The 1950-nt window shown below is 60.5% G+C and overlaps 1 protein-coding gene across 1 annotated transcript in view; it reads left to right on the plus strand.

Moving 5' to 3' along the window:
- The window catches only part of FTCD (formimidoyltransferase cyclodeaminase), a 16194-nt gene extending 15987 nt beyond the window's left edge, over window positions 1–207 (plus strand). Inside the window, exon 12 of the mRNA XM_012557958.1 lies at window positions 121–207. Within this exon, the coding sequence (XP_012413412.1) occupies window positions 121–207 (87 nt within the window). The remainder of the gene's footprint in view (window positions 1–120) is intronic.
- Window positions 208–1950: the final 1743 nt, after the last annotated feature.

Here is a 1950-nt window from a genome sequence, read left to right on the forward strand (position 1 = left end):
CAGTCGGCAGGTGCAGGGGACCGTCTGTGGGCAGCAGGGCAGGAGGGATGCCGTGGTGGCCGAGGGAGGGAGTGGGGCCGAGCTCCGCCAGGCAGGAAGTGACCATCCATGGTTTGTCAGACCCGCCAGAGAGTCTCTAGCCTCCTGCAGGACGCCCAGACCCAGGCTGCGCTGGTGCTGGATCGCCTGGAGGCCCGGCGGGAGTGAGGGCCAGGGTGGAGACCCCCACTGGACTCATCCCCCGTCGTGGGGCGACGGAACACCACTTGATGCCATCTCGCAGACCAGCATGGCCGCATGGTGTGCCCCCCAATCTCAGTAAAGTTGTGGCACCCACTGTCCTCTGTGCGATTGGTTGCTGGGGTAAGGGGCTGGGTTCTGGGCTGGGGTGTCATGGGGTAGGGCCTGTGGTGAGTGAGCTGTGAGGTCAGGGAGTCACAGGAGAGGTGACGTGTGGCCAGCCTGCAGGATCCCACACATGTGGGGACGCAGTGGACACGTGGGGGATCCGGCCAGGTCAGACTGCTGCCCAGAGCATTGGTGTCTGGTGCCAGGGCTGGGGCAGTGCGGCCCCTTGACCAGTGAGAGGCTGGAGGTGGCTTTGGGGCTGTCACCCATAGCAGCCCACAGACAGGGAAGAACAGACTTCCAGGACAAAAAGGAGCTTCAGATGTGGGCACTGATGCTGGGCCAGGAGGCATGTTGGCCGGTGTGGGCATGGGTGGCGGGGGCATTGATGAGGGCGAGGTGGGCGGCAGGAGGTGTGGCTGGGCCTCGATCACTCACTCAGCCCCCTCTCCGGGCTGCCACTGTGGGGTCTCAGCCAACGAAGGGAGCTCCATGCCAAGTAGACAACAGCTGGTGTATGAGGTGCTAACAGGTGCGGTGTGCCTGGGGACCTGCCTGGAGACAGGAGACGCCCCGAGGAAGAGGGAGCGGCCATCAGGGGACCCTGAACCATGTGGGGCAGTGTTGGGCCAGGGACCCAGGGGTTGGTGGCTCTGGGGGAGTGGGATGTGGTGCTTGAACGAGGCAACAGCTCTGCACTGGGGCGTGACCTCCTCAGATGGGGGCTCAGTAATCAAGGGTGCGAGAAGTCATCCTGCCCCCTCCCCGCCATGGGCCTCATGGTCCCTGATGGCGCTCCCACCAGCCCTGTTTCTGGGGCCCAGGCAGGAACGGGGGTGAAGGCGCTTAATTGGCCTCCTGGAGGGGCTTCCCCAGATCCATGCCACAGCCCCCTCTTATGTCTCACCCACACACCCACTTGCAGATGGTTGGGAAGGGGATGTGGGTGTTGCAAAACCGCTGTGGGGCTCTTGTTCACCCTGACAGTATAAAGCTCAGGGCTGGGGATAAAAAGAAAATGAGACGTAGTCCTCTCACGGAGTACCGCATTCCAGGTGCTCTCAGGTGCTCACAGATACTCTCAGGGGCTTACAGGTGCTCACAAATACTCCAAAGAGTTATAGGTGCTCACAGGTGCTCACAGGTGCTCACAGATACTCTCACGGGCTCACAGGTGCTCACAAATACTCTCAAGAGTTATAAGTGCTCACAGGTGCTCTTAGGTGCTCACAGGTACCCTCAGGTGCTCTCAGGTGCTCACAGATACTCTCAGGAGCTTACAGGTACCCTCAGGTGCTCACAGGTACTCTTAGGTGCTCACAGGTACCCTCAGGTGCTCGGTACTCTTAGGTGCTCACAGGTACCCTCAGGTGCTCTCAGGTGCTCACAGATACTCTCAGGAGCTTACAGGTACTCTCAGGTGCTCACAGGTATGCTTAGGTGCTCACAGGTACCCTCAGGTGCTTGCAGGTGCTCTCAGGTGCTCACAGATACCCTCAGGGGCTTACAGGTGCTCATGGGTGCTCTCAGGTGCTCACAGGTATCCTCAGGGGTTATAGGTGCTCACAGATACCTTCAGGAGCTCACAGGTATCCTTAGGTG

Source organism: Trichechus manatus, unplaced genomic scaffold (genome assembly GCF_000243295.1).
Source record: "Trichechus manatus latirostris isolate Lorelei unplaced genomic scaffold, TriManLat1.0 scaffold00128, whole genome shotgun sequence".
NCBI classification, from domain to species: Eukaryota; Metazoa; Chordata; class Mammalia; order Sirenia; family Trichechidae; genus Trichechus; species Trichechus manatus.